Raw genomic sequence first — 19,447 nt, forward strand, 5'->3', positions numbered from 1 at the left:
TTCAGACAAAAGCTTAGCTATTCCTATTGGTCAAGAGACCACAACATGACCAGTCTGGAACGGTTGCTAATGCACACGTGGCTGTCAAAAACACTATACCGCTGTCACATGAATTTAAGACTCCTATGAAATCTGGTCTCTTTTCCCTCGTATTGGGTGAATGTTCAAAAAACTTGTGCAATACTTCCAATGAGTCCGCATTTTGAGAGCTCAAATTCACACTACAGTGGCTCGTTATGTTCTTCACCATAACACACAGTTTGCACCACTCATTTAACATTACTCATGACAGGCATGTGCCATATTGTGGCTAGAGGAGTGTTTAAGAAAATGAAATGAAAATGTTGAACAAATCTGTTGGAAACGTTTAATTTTTAAAAACTCTTTTTGACTTTCTGACCCATGGGTCCATTAGTTTATGAATGGATACTGATAACATCCCAAGCAACACCATTATCAGTGTCCATTCTATTGAGCCAGTTTTAAATAAAAGTTTAACACTGCTGAGGTCATACACTGTATTTATTGCCTTGGGCTATGTCTGAACAAGTTGTCTTTCAAAATGTTAATCTAAGATCAGAGGTCTGCAAGCTACAATCCAGGACAAGATTTTTGGGACACTTGGCAATAGCCATACTTCTGCAGCCCCTTCCCCTACTCCCCGGTCACTGTTGTCATGTCCAGCTAGAGCGCAGACTGCGCACATAGACAAAACATTGAAAGGGGTCTGGGGTTGGAGGCCCAACAAGATTTGTCCAGGATTATAGGTCTAGATCTTTGCTCACTGAAAACACATAAGGAGTTGCAAACAACAGATGTAGCCGCAGCTCTGAAAGCCCAATTCCAACACAGCCTTAGTAATGGTATACATGTAATAACATGTATCCACAAGTTATAATTCATGCACTCATTCTTATATAAACTAAACTGTTGACGGCTCCACTTTTTTAAGTTCAACTAATAATAATATTTTGAAGCACATCAGATGACACCCAAAGTGACAGAGATGACACCCAAAGTGACAGGAATGCCATTATCTGCTGATGAGTCAGATCAGTTGTAATAAAACTTATGTCAACATAATTCTTGCACATGCTGGGGTCTCAGCTGTGTCCTACTTCTGAAAATTCTGCAAATTGCTGCCTCTTAATTGAAACATTATTTGGGGTTTGGAAATGGGGCTTGAAAGAAAAAATTTCTTTTATTTGCTACATCTTGACTTTCCCCTATTTTTGCTCTCTTTCTTTCTCTTAATTACTTTTTCGATTTCATTTCAAGTAACCACTAGGCATAATATTCATTCTCTCAAGAATATTACCCCAAAGTAGTGATGGGCCTAAACATACATTGGGTAACATACATGTAAACAGAACTTTTGTTCCATTTCTGTAGAAGGAAGCTTTAACAGCAAGCCCTGAGACCCATACCTCAGTGAGAAAAATCTTTTAAAAAAGGTTCACATTATATCAGGATCCACATTTTTGACCACGCTCTCGACTTTAGTTATAGCAAATGTAAACCAAAGTTGCCATTTATTTTTTGAGTCCAATGTTCAACAATGACCATGAGGTCACAGTGTTAATATATTAATTTTCTAGAAAATTTAAGTGGGTTATCTTTTTTACAAAGCCTGTAGATTAAACTTTTACTCTTTGCTTGGATTTTCCATGCAGAGAGATACACGGTGAAAAAAGGTTCGATGCACTATGTGTATGTGCGAAGTTAGTGCCATCATGAGTCTTTGCCAGTTATATTTGTGGAAAAACAAGTACAATTTATAAAATCAAACTCACCAATGAAAACAGAGTCTAGATCGTGTTTGCACGAGATTGGTAGTTTAAGCCTAGGTCTCAATGTCACAATTTTGGCCCCCATAGCCCTGATTACCCACAGGTGTGTTGACTGTGTTCCTCTTAATGAGTCAGGCATACAGCTCCCCAGTTACTACTACTTCTAGCTACCGATGATTATTCAATGGTGAAACTGCCAATTGATGTTAATAATGGCATTTGTACAAATGTGAAGCAGTTTCACCAAGTTGAGCCAAACCATGTTGCGCTCTAGTACGATGTAGGGCTGTCCCAAATATCCGAGTATTCAATTGATTATCGAATATTATTTTCCAAAATTGAATAATTGAATGCAAAATTTGTGAAAAGGGAGAATTTACTTTTGTTTTAAATGAGAAAAACTGCACTCTGGAGGCTTGTTTTGAGCAGATTCAAATGAAAACAGACAGAAATCTTCTGATTCAAAAGTAAATTATTCATTAGAAATTTTAATTTAAACGGATTAGAAATTTTCAAAACGGCAAAAAGTATTGCTTGGAACTCTTAAATCTTGATAAATCGTGGCTGGAGTGATTATAATGTACAATTGTGTGCATTATTGGAACTGATTTTGTCAACGGTTTGTTCATCAACTATCAGCTGGTTAATACGACTGAATGTTCGGATATTCATTTGAATTGAAGGTTGAATATTCGAATAGTGAGTTATTCCAAATGACTCAGCCCAAGTATGATGTAGACAGTTCCACCCCACTAGAGTCAGGAATACTATGGCAAATATTCATTTGAATTGAAGGTTGAATATTCGAATAGTGAGTTATTCCAATTGACTCAGCCCAAGTACAATGTAGACAGTTCCAGCCCACTAGAGTCAGGAATACTATGGCAACAGACAGTTGTTCATGTTTCACAATTATAGTAGGATTAATGAAGATTCATCACCAGCATTATCGGCCTGTATGTAGCAAACATCACAAGAAGTAGTAGGTGTAGGCTTAAATTTTGGATTGAATTGTCATGTAAATTCCACGATTTCACACAGTCGTTCTTACAGTTCTAGAAGTAACATAGCCATACGAATGTTACGATTGCTAGGATTGCCCCACGTTTTGATAAAAACTGTCACTGTGCCTGTACCAGGATAGTTTCGAACATACTGAAAGCTTTCCTGGCCCTTCCCAACCTATCACTACCAGGGCCAACAGAACTCCAGACGGTGTTTCCAGATTCACACAGATGCCGTTACATGCTTCACCAGGGACTACTGGGGCAAATATCGTGACAGCATGACTTAGGCTTTGCCCAATCTTGAATCTCTTTTCTTTCAGTGTTGTCCAACTTAAACAGTATGATCTCACCAAGTGGAGATCATCCTGAAGATACCAAAATTTTCACTCCGGCTAATACCCAGGATGATGCATATAAGTTACAGCACGACAATGAAGAGCTCCACATGTGGTCTCGAAACTGGCTGCTTAAGTCCAATGCAGGGACCCAGAAGTTGACTACTACAAGGAATGAAACTAGATCTTGATCAGGAAATAGATTTTGGAGTGTTTATCACCAACAACTGCAAGTCAAGTGTCCAATGTGCAGCACAGAAAGCAATGTGCAGTTTAAGATAGCCCAGGTTGGACGTTGTCATTTCATTACGCCTGACGTGCAGGGTATAAAAGTTGTGTACAAAACGACCATAAATTTGGTACTATTTTGTTCTTGGTTTACCTTGTTGAAAAAAATAATTTTTCACTTTTACAAGTTCTTCGAGGCCTTATCTATCCGTCTAGGGGTTTAGGAATTTCAAAACGAACCATGGACTGCAAAATCGAGGAAAATACGTGAGAGACAACGTTACTTTTGTAGACTTAATTCATCCGTTCTCGAGCTGTAAAGGGCCTGCACGTGGAATCCGAGCTGCGTGTAAGCACTACGCGTGCGCGATTTCCAGCGAAAAGGCCTGTTGCACGCCTGCTACGCGGAGGCCGTGACTGGTACCCGGCTTTAACCCGCGTGCAGTCGAGACGATACAAAATGCAGTTCTGTTTTTGTCAGATCGGGGCTTCTGATTGACATTGACCAATTAACCCACTATTGGTTACCCCTAAAATGTTCATATTTTGTTCTGCTTTAAATTTCGGTTTAAAAACATAAAATTGCGACACAAGCTGCTATTTTATAAGAATAACCTCGGTTGGCGTAGAAGGCTTTGCATTTGCAGGGTTCTTGTAGTTGTACGGCAAGAAGTTCCTCAACGATCTCTCTTTGAAAGTGTTTAACATGTTTAATTTGTTCGTACAGTTTTATTGGTTAAAGGTGTACAAATACACAATATTGTAGAGATCCGATTTTTATTAAAATGAAACAGTAACTTATCTTGATAATTGAGGAATAAAAAGAGGATTACACCGCGGGCATGATGATCGTGATGAACAGGCGAGAGCGATGCTATACTGATGGGGAACACCGTATCAGTGCAGGGGCAGTACTGGCGCGCACACGTGCGGCAAGTAACGATCACGCACAAATCGTGTTGTTGATCTGCCTCTCCTTTTTTTATTCGTAGACTACACATACAATAAGCAGACTGAATTGGTAATTGGCAGTGACGAGTTGGATTTTAGAGCAATGGACAAATAGCTAGACTGTGTCGAAGTCTTTAAACCTCAAGGTAGGTGATTTTTCGTTTTTAAATTCAGGCCCAAGAGATTGTTAATCGCCGTTTTTGACTCTCATATCAGTCTAGTTTATTAAAAAAATATCTAGCCAGCGCTTTCTGGAAATTTCTCCATCTCTAAAAAAAACGTATTCAGTATAACTTTTAAAATGGAACAAATCAACAGATATTAGTAAATTGCTCGCAACAGATGCTGGATAATTAATACCCTCTCCCCTCGACATGTAACTGCCGGGTCCGTCAACTTCTATCGAATTTTGTGGACAGCTTTTGTCTGTCTATTTTAAGTTCGCCTATTAACAAATAAAATACATGCTCAAAAATGGCCGTGCAAATCGCCGTGCAGGTAACCAGGCCAACTGTCACCAACGCACGCCACAGCCTCGTATACCCAGCAAGAAATGAGACCGAGGGGTACCCCCCCAACATGCCCAATCCCTATACACATTCCAGACTATTGTTACTTAACACATCCCCCTCCAAGATGTCTGAAAGGAATTCCCCAGATTCCTGCGAGACAATGACCAACGCAAAGCAGGGGGGGTTCTCTCCGTCTCATACCTTGCTGCATATGTAGCCTCGCCCCCGGCCCGATGTTGTGTGTACTTGGCATGGAGATCAATGGTACTCGTGGCTGAGAAACACCGTTCCGTTAAGCAGTGAGCGTTTTCGAAACCTGATTCGTTTAGACTTCACTGAGTTTCGCTGGTTTCTGTCAGAACATGTAGTTTCGATGTGCGTGTACGCGGTTCGGGGCGCGCACTTTACGAATTGCATGCACTGGAGAACGGCTGAAAAGTCCACCACAATGGCAAGAATTAACGTTACGTCCGACTTGATTTTCCCGTTTTTGTCTTTGGTGGTGATGTGTCGAATTTCTTAACCCACCGGATGTGGAGATAAGGACGCATGGGAGTTACAGGCGTGAAATTGGCTCCTTGGTAAAGGTAGAAGTGTTGCAAATTTTAGTTACAAAATTTTTCGCCCAATTTTCGACATTTCGTATCCAGGACTCCCCGTAACGCAGTACGGTCAGGGAGTCAACCTAGACTAGTCTCCCATCCTACGTCACAAATGACAAAAATACCAACTCCTTTAAGATTGAGCTTGACAGGCACTGGAAAGAAATGAGGTTTATAAAGGTCACAGCCTACTCAATTACTCCAAGTGTAAATAAAGATGGCACCCAAGATTATCCCACCGTGGGGAGCTGGTAAGATATCTCCTTGTTCTTCATCTTCATAGTATGACAAATGTGTGCAAATGTGTCTTGGTACAAACGACAGGTCGAGGGATTTTCTCAGGACGAGACAGTTCACTGATTTCCCCGAACGAGTGCGCCGGGCGTACGGTGCAAGAACTGCATATCGAGTACCGGCCGTGTGTACTGTGTCCATCAACCTATTACCTGTCAATCGTAGGCGCCTTACTACGAAAGACCCACTTACAGTACATGTACATGACTCGCTGCACTCTTGTATGGCGTGTTCAACGTGTATAGAACAGGTACGTTCTCCAGAGATTCAACACAAAGGAAACAATTATTCGCATATTTTCATCAGGAAAATTACTGACATATCAGTTTCAGAGTCAGAGCAGAATTTCTGCACAAACTCTTTAGGGGAGAGGGTAACTTTTTTTTGGGGGGGGGGACATTTAGGAATTTCTTCATGTACCTAAACCTTCCGGTGGCAGATCAGCATCATGCATCGTTCCCTCATGAAAAGGAAACTCAACTATAGATAGAAAGATGGACGGGGCAATCCTTGTGCAAGATTTGTTGGGGTATTAATTTCCCGTCATTTCACTGGTATTCCATTTAGTCCGTGGCAGAACGGGGGGATTGCAAGTTGCAACCCCCAACCCCCCGGGCGGCGGGGCCCCTCTAGATCCACCTCTGCCCTTTATGATTCATGCACCTTTAGTAAGGAGTATAAGACCTTCAGACGCCTTGTGGAAAGAAACGAGATAATCGTGACTTCACGTGTCTTTAGTACAGTCGTTTTTCCAAAAATTATTCTGTAGTCCACGTTGTGTGTTGGAGATATTTAAACAATTATTTTCAAACCTAAGCTTTTAATTTGGACTTACAGGATCGACGAAAATAACGACGACACTTTTCCTAGTTCTGGATCGGTTTAACCAGTTCCGGATCACGACAAAAACTTCTCTAAGAATAACACTACAATAAAAACAGCGGCGTATCCAGCTTTCAGGGTGTAGGGGGATTCAGAAGCGAATGCAGCTTCAGGCTCATTCAACATAATGTTGGGGGAGGAAAAAATCGAAAGCCTTAGGCCTACTCACTGTCCCAACATCCTTGTCTTCCCACCCTGGCGTTGTTTTCTTAGGATTTTGTTGCTAATATCTGATAAATAAATATACCGATTACTTTCTTTCGTACTCACCTGTGAAGAATAAAATTGTTTTTTAAAAAAGCAAGTTCTCCCCACCTCCCCGCTGGATGGATGAATAGTAACCATATGAGAATTCCACTTTTCAAACAGAACCACTGTAACAAGTTGACTTTCTAACGAAGATTTCTTAATTTAATTCCAATGAATTAAAAAAGTAGAGCTTGCATAAATTTGGACTCAGCTGTATACACAGCGAGTTATCAACAATACTGCCTATCCCCGCGCCCAAATTGATGAACGCGTTTCGTCACATACAAAATCTGGCCAATTTCTTTTGTAAAAAATTTCTGAGAACATATTTTGTATAACGAGAAGCTTACATTTAACCTTTCACACAGAACACAAAAGCGATCCGAAATTCGGAAAACCGACTGCACTTGACTGTCAAAACGTATAAGATGTCCATGTAACTCCGGATTGGCTCATCGCCGACGAAGAGCAACAATAAACGGCATAGCTTTTAGTGTTACATTATGAGACCTCACTCGCTCTGATATGCCGTAGCCGGACGCGCTTTAAAAGTTTGTATCATTCGTTTCCGAGAAAGAATCGGACGATCCCTGAACTAATGTTGGACGCGGCCTGTCTTCAGAATCACCGTAACTTCCCGTGTCGATTCCCCAGGAAATGAATAACATCATACTTTATTCAGCACACACTTCTTCGGAGAGAGAAAAGAGGGGGAGAGAGATGGGGGGAGGGAAAGGGAAGAAGGAGAAAATCATGATTCGAGGTTTATAATCCATTAATCTTTATTAAAGGCGCACGTGGCACCCTGGTGGTAACACGAAACCAAGTGCGAGTGGCGAAGCCACGAGCGCCTTTACAATCTCCTGGAGAAGGTGTGTGCATTTCTTTATATTTCTCTACCGATTTGGTAGAGAACTTTCATAGATAATGCATTACATGTTGTGGATACTGACCGTAAAAATGTTGCATCCGCACGCACGCACTTCGACTATTTGATTAACACGCGCTAACTTATCATGAGGATAGCCCTGGGGAAAGTTGTTAACCAAGCAGGTTGTACACTAAAATGCGCGCCCATAGAAGACGGTGCAAAAAACGGGACAGAAATAGCGCAGCCTGGTGACTATCAGGAGGAGGCTGCCCTCACCCCGTTTTTCACCAGAAAATCAATACATGTATTATGGCCAGAAGTTCAGTGTTCTTTTCAGTTTCTAGGAATTAGCTACGCGAATGTTGTTTTATTCGCCCTTCCCGGAAGACACCCCATAGTAGTAAAACTACACGCCCAGCTCTGAACGTAGCCACCTCTAGGCAAAAGAGGCCAATAGGCCAACAGGTTGGAGGTTTTTGTGAACGAAATACCCCGATTTGGAAGCCACCAGTCCACAATTCCCGATTTATATCTCTATGATTGCTCCCGATTATGGCACCCCCTATTGTAAATATCCCGTGGAATCATAAAATATTTCAATGAGCTCGCGCGTAGAAATCTAGCCATTTAGTAGAATTCACGATGCGTAATCTGTTGTGTGCGCCTTCTTTCATCAAGATTACCCACGGCTTGTTGAGAGTCAACATGGCGCGGCTAGATCGTACCCATAGTAACGAGGCTGCGTTACGTATCTTTCATGGCCGGTCCCCATCCCTATGGGTGCAGAATTTCTGGCCAGCTCATCAGCATTAATAGTGCCCCACCGTATCTTTTGAAAAAAGGAGATTGGTTGACCCCCATAATGGTTAGATTGTGCAAATCGTTGTCAGGATCAACTCTCTGGGTCTGAGCTTTCATATGAGAGCGGAACGGCTAAAAATGGTCTTAGGTGCCCAAGAAAGTTCAACCCCACTTGAAAAATGGCTGTAATCAGACTTCGGAAAAATCACATTTTGGGAGGGGGGTGATTTTGTTTTGTGGGAATAATTAACAATAAATTGAAAGATTAGGGACCAGACAATAATGTCATTTGAGCTTCAGAAATCTCAGGGATGTTGTTGGTGTGCATGTTATTGGGCCCTGAACAGTGCCGATTTTACACTTTTTTCAATGGGGCTTGAATAAGTGGACTGTACCCCTATTGTGTAGGTTCAGGGGCAACCTACGTACCTATGGGTACGATCTTGACTTTACGTTTATTCATCCCGAATAGCCAGTCAGCGTCATTTTTTGTATTTACACGACCGGGGATACTGAAGGAATGCGTACACAGCCCATGAAGTCGAGGTTACATAGAGTTATATAAAAATGTAAGGTCCCAACCTCGTTTCCATGGGTAAGTTCTTGCCGCGCTATGTTGATTCCCACCATTCCTTGTGAGCTGACGCCTGGTATAGTATTATTTAAAATATCCTACTATTTTCGAAATTTAGATTAGGACTTTATTCAGTGTGTTTACGCACGACGCAGATTTACTCGTGTGTTACGTGCAGGATAATACGTGGGCGCGAGCGTACAGCTTTTGAAATACGCGTGCAATTGACTTAACGTTTATGTATATTGATCCTGAATGGCCAGTCAGCGTCATGTCCGTATTCAACACAACTAGGGCTAGTGAAGGAACGCGCACAAAGCCCACGGAGTCGAGGTTGGGCCATCGCAGTCATCCTACGCGAGCTCGCGCGCGTGCTTGGTTCCCGAATGGCCTTGCTTTTTTGAACCACTGAACTGGCTCAAGGTCATACTTGCTTCTGCGGATGATTTAACCCTAACTAAGGGTGGTTCCAAGCGTACTGATCGGTAATCTTTTCCCAGGATCATTTGATCCCAGTAAAGCTGATTGTCAAGTCACAATAATAAACAATAAGCACCGGTAACGAGGTGAAACTGGTGCCAGACATTAATGAACAGACAAAGGTTGGTCTGGTAGGATCTGTCTAGTAAGGGGTGCTAATAATCCTGGGTCTCAGGGATAATCTAGGCAATGGACAGAATGGTTACTGGAACCCGATACTGTGACAGACAGGCAATCAAACACTAATGAAGAAAACTTCCATCATGAAGAAGACAAATGTTTTAAAGTAGGACATTCAAGAAATTCAATTTGAATTTTTTTTAAATTTCTTTTTGAATTTAGTCTGACTCGAGCCAACGTGACCGGCCCATTAGAATGGCATTTGTCTTTGTTTTCCTTGGTATTAAACGGCTGCAAATACATGTATTTCATCAAAACAACAGCGGAATAACTAAAACAGGTCAGTCAGAAATGGTTGTAGTATTTCAAAAGGGGAAAAGTTAAACTGACTTGGCCATGTCTGTAACCCAAATCAGTTAATTTATGTGTTAAAGGTAGTGTATGAGATTTGCATGAACTGCAATTTGCCAACATTTTCCGATTTGGGGGTTTGTAATTTATTTTGTGTATCATTTCACGGATTTGTTTCATTTTTTGAGTTCACGTCTTTGAGAAAAATCGAGAAAAACGCTGTTCATTTTGAACACTCATTGGTTGCAGGCCAGTAAGTACATGCAGGTCCAAAAATTGCCTGCGCCGACCGAATCACGCGGCCGAATCACGGTTTGTAGGCTGTCAAATTCTCTGCTATTAGAGAAAGGGGGAAGATGAAATCTGCCAGCAGGACTGTCAGCTTGAAGTCTGAAATACTGGACCAAACGGGGCCATCCAAATTGCTATATTTAGCCATGGAGTGTACGCATCAATTTAAATGGCGATGGGTCTAATGACTGTTCTTTTATTAGGGATGATTATCTCTGGAGAGAAATATGTTCAACACTCATCGGTTAAGCCACTGAAAATTGAAAGGAAAATGAAAGATGGGGTAGTGAGCTTTAATTTTAAATGTGTCTGAGAAACTTGTATTTTTGACGATTTTTTGGAAGTGGGGGTATTTACCACTGACGTCTATGGCAGCTTATTTCAAGGTCTGCATCCAAAAGTGAAAGTCGCTTAATTTTCTCTCAAAAATCCATGGGCCATAGGACTTTCGTGAGTGCCTGGACAATGCACTGTCCAGGCCGTTTTCTAGACCAATCATGGCCCTCAAAAATGCACTTTTCCATGGCTTCGCCTTGTATAGTGGTTGGCAAATTTACTTCAAGTTTGTGTGCCCTCTTCAACAAGCAACGCTGAGAGTTTGTCGAATAAGCACCGTTTCATTGTGCAGTGAATTGACTGCAGTCACCGCATGCAGTCACTGCGCGACCTGAGTACACCCACATGTGCACTATCATAAGCATTTTATAAGCATTACAGGGTCCAGTCCACTAATTCAAGCCCCATTGAAAACAGTGTAAAATCAGCACTGTTCAGGGCCCAATAGCATGCACGCCAACATCCCTGAGATTTCTGAAACACAAATGAAATTCTTGTCTGGTCACTTATCTTTCAATTTCTTTTCAATTTTTTGTGGGTTAACCAATTACATTTTAAATTATTCTCACAAAAGAACCCCCCCAAAAGTGACTTTTCCAAAGTCTGATTGCAGCCATTTTTCAAGTGGCAACCCTCAACATTTTTCGGGCACTTAGGACCATTTTTCAACTGTAGTTTTTAGCCTTTCTGCTCTCATATGAAAGCTCAAAGACCCAGGGAGTTGATCCCGGCAACGATTTACACGATCTCACCATTTTGGGGGCCAAACAATCAAAAGATACTTTTTCAAAAGATACTGTGAGGGCACTTTTAATGCTAGAGAGCTGGCCAGAAATTCTCACTTGAATTAGTGGTCTGCATCCTACACAGTCATTGCTCGCTCTTCAGACGTAGTACATGTATACCGTACCTGTATGTCGGTCAAGACCAGTCCACACTCCGTAGTGCCCATCATAAGCACTTTATGTGTCAACAGAAGTTCTTTTCTTCTTTTTCCAAGCGATTCGTTAACTTCATATACTTTGAGACTCAGGAACATTGAAATGAGAAACAGTTACAGTTTAAGAGGTCGGAGGAAAACCCCAGAGGATTATTCTGGGTACTAAAATTATTACGGGTACTGGGACTAAAACCCAATCCACAAGTGGACCGAGCCGGGAATCGAACCCGGACCGCAGAGGTGGAAGGCGAGGAAAGAACCACTAAGCCAACCCAACTCTCCTAAATATGGTAACTTCATGTATCCTTGCATTTTGGGCATGAGAGTTACTGTGACTGGAAAAACAGGAAGCTAAATGTCTCAAAATTGGAGATTTTGTTTGAGACAAACAGGCTTCGCCATGAACTCCGAAGGAGCGGCCATATTAGCGTTTTGGGCATCACCTTAAAGCCAATGAAATCCGATTTATTGTTTCTCGTCTGGGGTTTTTCAAATTTAGATGCGTTTTCTTTTTTCCTTTTCATTAGGCCTATTCCTTATTTTCTATCACGGAAAGATAACATCCTTTTCACATGCATAAGACCTATGTGGTTCCGTCACCCGATCTTTGGTGTGTCTGGAATTTGGGCGTAGTAGGGCAATATTGAGACTCGACAACATGGACTCGGACTTGAGCCGGACTCGGACAAAAATGGACTCGGGCTTGGCTCAGACTCGGTCCCTCGTGGAATCCACTTGGCTCGGACTAGATGGACTCGACTTCGTCACTGGTACACCTGCCTACTTTAGTTCAGACGGGCTACAATAACTAAACAACTGTTTAACGAGAGTGATTCTTAATGCTCTTTCCTGGACTATATCAGCATAGAGGTAGATACCAGGCACCGTCACCACTACCATCTCGATAAGCATGTCCCACATTATGAGGATTATAAATCGTCACCAACACCACGAAGTAATACAAATCTATAGATGTGTGAGCGCTTCAACGCGTACTTTATAGAAATGTGATATTTTCGTTTTCATGAAGAGGCACAAATGTCTTGCGTCGCGTGCTCCGTGATTTGCCGTATTCAGAAACTGACATTCTCCTTAATTTACACAGTTACGAGTATTAAGAGCATTTTTATTTCAGTTTAGTCACCCATTTACGGGTAAAATAAAATGATTTTAGACATTTAAAGCTTTTTTCTATGCTATATTGACAAAGCACACATGATTTGTGCTTCTTCGTGAAAACGAAAACGAATCACAATTGCAAATCAAATTGCAAATCATTTGCTGCGCGCCATTAGGACAGATGACTCAAACATATTTTCCAATATCTTAGGACCCTGGGGTTGAACAAATAATCACAAATGTCAGTACCTAAATCTCTATAGGGTAACCATCTTTAAACTGTTCTCCCTTTCAAAACCATCAAGATTCATATCATGATTTTCAGGATTTTTATCTTTTCCCTCTGTTTTCACTTTTTAACTTTTCCAGTTTGGTTTTATTCGGTCTACTTTATTTTTTTGTATTACTTGTTTTATGATTATTTATTTTCATTTTTTTCCTTTATACTTGCGAGTCCTTGTTGAGGTAGGTCCCCTAGTCAAGTACATGTACAAAGACAAGTTAAGAAGTAAACGCCATGACAACGTTAAAGTGTAGCTGCAATGAATTCATCTTAGACCCAATTTTCTTCAACTTTATACTCTTCTTCATTGAATGAAAATTATTTGACATCCATTTTCGGTGAAAAAATTGAAAATGCAATTTTTTAAACATTAAAAATTACCCATGCTTTCCTACACAACTGAGGGCGCTGTTGCTGTGATGTCATTTGGGCACTGCAAAAGTTTTCTGTTCAAATTGCGAACCCAAACTTAACTCAATGAAAACATTTCTGAGAAATGGTAGCATGCTTGCTTATAGCTACTTACACAACAATGTATCACCCAAAAGAAAATTGAGGCCAGCAAAATCAGCAAAGTCATAGGTTTGTGCACAAATTCTCTACTGGAATGACATCACAGTTTTGCTTACGAATATGGCAATACTCATTAGCATAAAGCCGAAAAGGCAGCAAAATACCCTTTCAAACAGTATAAAGCAAAACTTGAAAATGAGGTTAACTAAGATATGAAGGCGCATCTGTGCAGTTGTATTAAAAAATGAATTGTAGCTTCCACTTAAACGTTCTCAGCAGCTGTTCGCCGACAAGCAACTCCACGGCGTCATGATGCCCGTGATCAAAGACCGAGGGGAAAAAAGTGATTAACCTAACCATGAGTCGTCAAGTTTTATGAAAAATATTCCTTACCCACTAGACTGAAACTGTAGGGCCCTACTCCCGTTGTTTGATGACTATACCTGGCTTGGGAAGGTTACCCATACAAGAGTGCCAATAACTGATCAGAATTTTAAAAAAAAGAAAACGGGAAAAAAAGAGAAGATAATGTGTAACACTCACGCGGAAGGTTTTTTTTACCGAGATCCGAGTGAAGGTTTTGGTTGAACTTCTCTGTAACTATATCGAAAGGGGTAAACCTGTGACCTATTAATGGTTGCTCAACACATTGTACATGTTTTATCAAGTTGGACAAAAGACGTTTTAAACGCTGTAACAGCCATTCTTATGGAAATCAATATTCTCGATCTCAAAGTACCTGGACAAGGAGTATGTTTACAGGCAACAATAGTCAGTGGGGAGATATCAAGAAGAGCCGAAAAAGATCAAGACAGCTGCTTTGTTGAAGCGTCTTCTTCAAAGAACTAGCGGTGAGCATTGACGATCTGTTGCCCTGACCACTATTTTTCAATTTTAATTATTTATTCATTTATTTTTTACTTCTTTATGTCAACTATACTTTCGCGCCTTCACTCTGCCCTGCTTTTAGCCCCCACTTCTTCTTTTGTATCTGCTGACTTCCAGTTATCAACCCCTAAGTAATCGAAGTTGTAAATGCTACGCTAATGCCCAATGAAATTAGCGGGGCGCTGTCAATTTCATTGAAGGTATTACACGGCCTGCTGGCTCCAAATTCTACTTCATTGTTCCGGGGGCTTTTCATCAGACGCGTCAAGTCCCCTAGAAAAGCGCCCCAGCTTTTCAAAACTTGTTTTTATCTCTGATTGAGCGCGTGGCGATTTTCTGGAGCGGGTCTTGTCGCGTCGGGCATGAAAAAGTGGCAGCCGGAAAAGCATAAGCTCGATTCACAAACGACTTTAATACAAGTACAGAGTTCCTTAAAAAGTAGGATGTTCCTTGAAATATTGAGATAAATTCCCAAGAGGTAGCAAACCCGAGAAGACACTCAAATTGTAACAGTTACTTACTTGTGTGAAGTTGAGTCCGTTTAGTGGCACGCATTGTTCCTCTACCCGCTCCACGGCACCCGTTCTTTTATTCATTCTCATAGCTTCTTGGGCAAGGAAAAGATCCAAAACTGGAATGCCTCGAGATTTGATATCTGTTTCTGTGAGAGCGTTGACCATGAGCATGACCCATATCGGCCGTTTCCTCTCCCAGTTTCCAGCAATGGCATTGAAGAGATAATCGGCATAGAGGCCCCTTCCTCGCTGGTCTGCTGTCATCCATGACGGCATCATGATCTTGACATACTCCAAATGTTCCCTCAGTCGCTCAAATAAACTCCTTGGTAAAACATCGCTGAGGTTCTCCCCATGAGGAAGCAACTGGCAGTTAGTTAGGGTTGAAATAGTGTAGGTATCTGTGAGATCTAACTCGAAGAATATGTTTTCACTCTCGCCGAATGCCTGTTTGATGTTCCCTGGTATGTAGTCCCAGACACGAGTGTATGGAACGTGGATGGTGCCGAAGAAGTACGCAGGGGTGTCTCGCTTCACCCGCCATAGAAACGATTTGACACCCTGTAGATATTTCAAGTACATGTATGATGAAACATGACGACAAAGAAAATGCAGAGTCGGTTATCGGAGGATAACGCATGATATCATGCAGCCATGTGATAAACCTCTCCACAGTATAAAAACATTAAAGCCCAGACTTTGTACATGTACTGTAGGCAACGCACCAAACAGTTTGACACTATTACCGAGTCTCAGGAAGAGATTGTCGTGGTGAATAACTTTCGGCTTTAGCTTACAAGCAATGTATTATTTTTTTACGTTTACAATCTGGTGCAAATTATGCCAGTTGAAAATGTGTGCGTACTTCCCAGGAGCATGAATGTGAACAAAATAATTCAAACTTACGACTTCCAGGCCCCGGCAAATGTAAACAAATATTACAACTAGAAGTATTTCCGCGTGAAAAGATCTAAAACACGATAACGTAACCCATGTAGCATGTGAATACTTACTTCTGCTGTTGAGTTTCTATTTTCGCAATGTAATTTTTCCCGAAGCCTTTGAACGGATCCCGAGATCGGCAAGGCAAGTAGAAACAGGTAAAACACGGGTATTAAACTCATCATCCACGCATGACCAAAGACAGGCATTTTCCCGTGATTTACTCTCACAACTTCTCGGAATATCATTACACATCACAAGGCTGACAACAGTTAGTGGTGCTCTTTCTCTTGATTCACCATGTGTAACGTACGCTTTGTAGAGGCATGCACCTGTCAAATCGAGTTATGTTTACCGCATGACACCAAAGTGTGACGGCGAAGTCGAAGCGTCCCTGCCGCTCTCAAAGGCTCAATGACTTCCGTTCAGTTGCTTGCACTTCGGAGCCAATCGTTACACTAAAATATGGAGTCATAGTCGTGGTTTTTATCTGCATAACTCAGGGGGAAAAAACAGGGTCTTGTATTTTCCAAGTGTACAAGACAGCCATACCGGTGCTAGAAGAACAGATTACTGTCACCCCGTCTCTTCAAAGCGTTGTACTTGCGGGCAGTCTACCGACTAGCGTCCGCGTGCATTCAGCAATCGCACAGCGTTTGCTGCTTGACTGTTCATTCAGGCGTTGTCAGAGAGGGTTTCTCCACCACATCGAAGCAAGCCACGTACTTATGTGCAGTGCCGTTGATCATGCTGATTGGTGGGTTGGTGCTGTAAGCCAGATCAATCAAAATGCCGCGTGGGCCGACACGGATGTATGCTCACATCGAGTGTCTGGTGTCTCCGGCCGGCCAAGCTTGCTGGCTGTGTGGCGCTCGTGTTATCACACAAGATGCATGAATAGCCTGGGACTCCCGCGAGTAACGGGGACAGGAGGGTCTCATGAATGACATCACAAGAGGAGCTGAGCGAGACGGAGGTGTCAACTCCCCTTCATCAATGTATAGGAAATACTAAGCAGAAAATTCTGGTTAATCACCAGACATGACAAAGTGAACTTTCCACTGTACTGGCCCTGATTCAAGACATACAATGTTTGGTGAGTAATGTACCATATCTTGTTTCAGTATAAACAAACTAACCCAGTAAGGGATAAGTTTGTTGGTTCTTAAATGCTGTAAAAACCTTGAGATATTCTGTCCAGAAAAAAAATAAAGGTTATGAATTGAAGAGACTACGCGTGTACCGGGCCCAACTGGCAGGTTTTTCTCTAGTGGTGATAATATTGCACATTTAAAACAAAAGGTGAACACTTTTCAGTTCCAATATTTTAGACACTACAGTCCTTATCAAATTTGTTCCTCTGGATAGGATTAAAGTCGTACGTGTTTCCCAAGATTCCCCGTACTGAAAACCGAAAGTAGTTGTGTGTGCGTGTTCTTGTCTTTGTATAGCATGCAAAGTGTCTTGCCATCGTGCGCATCTGCGTGTTTTGTGTTCCTTTTTGGTTTTGTGCTATGCTGCTTGTATTTTTGCTTGTTCGGGTTTTGTACTCTCTGTCTTTGTTGTTGCGTGTTTGTCCAGTTAAAGTTAAAAGCTACTGTTTTTCTGATGGCTGTGTTAACTGGTCTTTCGGAGTGGCGATTGCGTTGTTTCTATTTTTTGTCTGTATGGCTTGTGTTTCTTTTTCTTTTGTCGATTCATCAAGTAGCACCGAGGAGAACAAACGGACAGAGTAAGTAAGTACTTGTTTATTTACTTGTGTTTTGTGTTCTCTTTGTTGTCTGTTTGGAAGCAAGTGCAGATCCAGCTCCCCCCCCTCCATCGCCATTTCCTTTGGGGGCCTACGTCTAAAGGTTGGACGACCCACTAAAAGCATAAACCATGAAAGGGTCTAATTTTGCGTGTGCAGTTCAGGAAAAAAGCAACCCAAAAGATTGAACAGGTTTGCCAATGGCGACAACTGTAGTACCCCCCAAGTTGGAACAAAAATTCCCCCAGCAAAAAAAAAATAAAAAATCCTGGGCCTACCCTATTCTTTTATAAATATATTCACAGTTTTTTGGTTTTTTGTGGTGTTTGAATGTACGGTTTGTGTGTTTGTTGCTAGAACCCGAGAGTTTCTTTACTATCATTGAATGTAAATTACTCGAAAAGCTTTCATTTGCTTTGATGCAACAAAGAACTCATAAATAACTCTTATATGCCTATGAAAAACAAAGTAAACATGTAATTTATTGATGACAATATTTAAAGGAACCAGGAAATAGAAATATTTTTATAAATTTTACTAAAATCCCTTGAAATTGCATCTTTGGGTTTCGGTTAACCTTATTTAAATTTCTGTTTTGCAACTTTAACCCATATTTTGATTTTTTGGGGGAGGTTATGCTAATGTTTTTTGCATATTCATGAGCAGAACCATGATGCCATCCAAGGCAGATAGCAAGTTTGGGGTTCACAATTTGAACATGAAAACATGCAACCTGAACCTGTCTTCCTGTATTTACATCAAAGCAAAAGCGCCCTCACTTGTCCAGAAAGCTTGTTCAATTTTTAATGTTTGAAAAAGTTCACCATTCAATCCACTTAACTCAAAAAAAAAGATGTCAAACAGTCTTCAGACATGGAAGAAGAGTACAGAGATACACAAAAAGTGATCCTAAGAAAAATTCATTTAGGTTACAGTGTACAATGTTGGGAGGTTATACATTGTACATATATACTTGTATACAGTAACTAAATTTCTCACAAGATATTACAGGCGAGGACTTGAGGCAGGCAATGACGAAGGACGACTCCACGGATTGCGAAACAGTGCATGCGAGCTGGATCGCGGGGTGCACCCACGTATATAAGCTAGAAATATGTCCGCCGAGCTCATTAATAAAAGTTATACACTCAAAATATTCTATATTAGAGGGTCCTGGGAGCCATGGAACTGGGGAATTGAAGAAATATGGCACTGGACCTCTGGCCCGGACCCAGGGCTTCCAACTGTGAGCAATTCGGATGCAATCGGGTCCGAAAGTGGCACTATTTCAGCCATTTTGCAGAGGGATGTATTTTCAAAATGGCTACTTTCCTGGGCAGTGAAATTTCCTTCGTTTTAGGGGTGGTCTGCTTTGGGTGAGAATTTCTCAAAAATTCATTGGTCAACCCACTAAAAATTGAAAGGAAAATGAAAGAGGACATGTCGAACATCGTTTTTCTGCACAGCCTGAACACCAGTGAGAGTTGTGAGTATTTTTTAAATATTTGTGAAGTAGGGGGATTTATCACTGCTGTCTATGATAATTTATTTGCTGCGGTGCACCCCGCAGGGCAAATTCACCCCCAACAAACGCGCGGAAATAGACAAAACGGCGAGAGACCCTAGCTGACCCCTGTTGCCAAAATATGGGGACTAGAAAACCACAAAATACTGAACTGTAGACTGAGCTTACAAAACCTCTCTATCAGAATTAGAGTCACCTCTCTCAGCACTTCTTGGTCAAGATGAACTTGTTCCAATCGCTCAACAGACGAACCGCCAGCAGGTCACGGGTCCTGACAGACACAAAAGTCTCATCGTAC

At 41.5% G+C, this 19,447-nt stretch overlaps 1 protein-coding gene across 2 annotated transcripts in view; it reads right to left on the reverse strand.

The window, feature by feature from the left end:
- The window catches only part of LOC147797165 (metalloprotease TIKI1-like), a 72,846-nt gene extending 56,280 nt beyond the window's left edge, over positions 1 to 16,566 (reverse strand). The window contains exons 1-2 of one of the 2 annotated variants that reach the window (XM_087144160.1): positions 15,946 to 16,566; positions 14,939 to 15,493 (exon numbers count right to left, since the gene is read on the reverse strand). In XM_087144160.1, coding sequence (XP_087000286.1) covers positions 14,939 to 15,493; positions 15,946 to 16,122 — 732 coding nt within the window. In that variant the 5' untranslated portion in view covers positions 16,123 to 16,566. The remainder of the gene's footprint in view (positions 1 to 14,938; positions 15,494 to 15,945) is intronic. The other variant, XM_087144159.1, reaches the window with a different exon arrangement.
- Between the last annotated feature and the right edge of the window lie 2,881 nt (positions 16,567 to 19,447).

Source organism: Acanthaster planci, linkage group LG12, assembly GCF_054643075.1.
Source record: "Acanthaster planci isolate LZ-2023a linkage group LG12, COTS_SCS, whole genome shotgun sequence".
Taxonomy (NCBI): domain Eukaryota; kingdom Metazoa; phylum Echinodermata; class Asteroidea; order Valvatida; family Acanthasteridae; genus Acanthaster; species Acanthaster planci.